The sequence below is a fragment of the Octopus bimaculoides genome, chromosome 3, assembly GCF_001194135.2.
Source record: "Octopus bimaculoides isolate UCB-OBI-ISO-001 chromosome 3, ASM119413v2, whole genome shotgun sequence".
Classification (NCBI taxonomy): domain Eukaryota; kingdom Metazoa; phylum Mollusca; class Cephalopoda; order Octopoda; family Octopodidae; genus Octopus; species Octopus bimaculoides.
Genome location: NC_068983.1, coordinates 135,098,594 through 135,100,609, shown reverse-complemented (window position 1 = coordinate 135,100,609; position 2,016 = coordinate 135,098,594). Strand labels below are relative to the sequence as shown.

At 30.0% G+C, this 2,016-nt stretch overlaps 1 protein-coding gene across 1 annotated transcript in view; it reads left to right on the top strand.

Annotated features, from left to right (window-relative positions):
- Positions 1 to 617: 617 nt before the first annotated feature.
- LOC106872007 (arginine kinase Oct f 2) overlaps positions 618 to 2,016 on the top strand; it is a 21,465-nt gene continuing 20,066 nt past the window's right edge. Inside the window, exon 1 of the mRNA XM_014918813.2 lies at positions 618 to 829. Coding sequence (XP_014774299.1) covers positions 679 to 829 — 151 coding nt within the window. The 5' untranslated portion in view covers positions 618 to 678. The remainder of the gene's footprint in view (positions 830 to 2,016) is intronic.

The following is a 2,016-nucleotide window of genomic DNA, read 5'->3' as shown; positions in this document are numbered from 1 at the left end:
AAATAATAATCATTCCATTTTGGTTTCTTACTTTTGGTACCTCCCTTCACCCCATAATACTGTTTCACTTAGCTACTTACCCCAATCAGGGTTACTTAGCCACCTAATTCACCTTATTTTCATTGGTTTTTGACTAGCATCAACCCCACACACCTCACCCCCAAAGCTGCTTCTCTGAGATTGGTAAGACATTTGGATTTGCATAAAACATACACACTAAGAATATGAATGGAAGGGTCTAATAATTATATACAGGTGTATACACACACACACACACACACACACTTTCTCATACTCTGTCTATCTGTCTGTATGTCTCACACTCTTTCTCTCTCTCTCTCTCTCACACACACACACACACACACACATGCACACACAAATACACTTTTACGTCATAAATGCATACACACCTAAGTACACATACAGCTGTCTTCTCATAGCTATTCTAAATTTTCCACCCTAACCCTGCTCCAAAAGAGAATTCCTTTTTTTCTTAATTTTTTTTTTTATAAATACTATGAACTCCAAAACTACTCTGCCTGTTACCTTTCTTTTTAGCCAATAAAAATGAGCTAATCCTGAGGAGATGAACAGGTATATAAACCCCTGGCAAGCAGCTTTCTTTGCTGCATCTGACTATTTTACCCCAATACTTGGAACATTAACTAAGTTATAACTATGGCTGATGGAGAAGAACTATTCCAGACTCTTCTGGCTGCAAAGGACTGTCATTCTTTATTGAAGAAACATCTCACTAAGGAACGTTTTGATAAGTTGAAAGGTTTAAAGACCAAGTTTGGTGGTACTATAGCAGATTGCATCCGTTCAGGTAAGATACAAAAAATATTTGAAAAACTTTATTATTTTCTATGAGTGAATGTACCAAAGAAAAACCAAAAAACAAATATATATATTATGATAAAAAAAAAAAAGACATTATTAAAAAGTTAATTATTTTAATTTTAAAAATGTATTATTATGTATGTTAGCAAGTTTAGAAGTAATATTTCACTCTTGATATCATCCCACTTGAGACCACCCCAAGATCGATGACACGAAACTTCTTATTTCAAACTGTTCATATTTAAGTTAAGACTTTTCATCACAATTTTATGTAAGAATATTTATGTTCCATACACCAGTTTTACAGCACCATTCATTATTTTATTAAATTCCTCTAAATTATTGAATTTTTTTTATAAAATTGAAATGCATAGATAATTTGGTCTCAACTGGGCTAAAAAAAATTCTGTACATTTTAAACTGAAATTACATTACGATGAAATTTTGGGGGAAAAAATGCAAAACAAAAAATAAAATTATGAAAAGTTTGAAATATCAAAGAAAGTTTACTGTTTTCTTTGAAAATCTTCATTATATCTAAAAGTTCAGGGATATAACAATGAAAACTTTTAAATAACTATATATATAGATCCAACTGCAGTTTATGCTCTTTGATTAAATCTGACACAAGTAACGTAGAGTTAATTGTTTTAACTATTATATTTTTTAACAAAAATTCATGAATATTAATTGTAAAAATTACTATATCAGCAGAAAAAAATAGCTGTTATGATTAAAATTTCAAAACAGCATATAGTAGATATTATAATTGAAAAAGGTCTTGGTCAAAAATTAAAAGTTATCATTAAACACAAAATGCTAATTCCATTGAAGAATGCACACTCTTACCCACTTCCAAGATTTTAAAAAAAAAACGTCAAGTGTGACATTTTTCAAGTGATAGGTTGTGGTGTTGTGGTTTTTGACTAGCATCAACCCCACATCCCACCACAACAGACGTTAAATGATGATGATGATATATACATATATATATATATATATAGTAGACTTACTTGCAAAAAAGGACGTGTGCGTTCAATAATGTAATAATACAAAGAATATATATACATGTATACACACATATATATATACCTGCATTCATACATACTTGCATATATATACCTGCATACATACATACATACACACATGCATATATATATATATATATATATA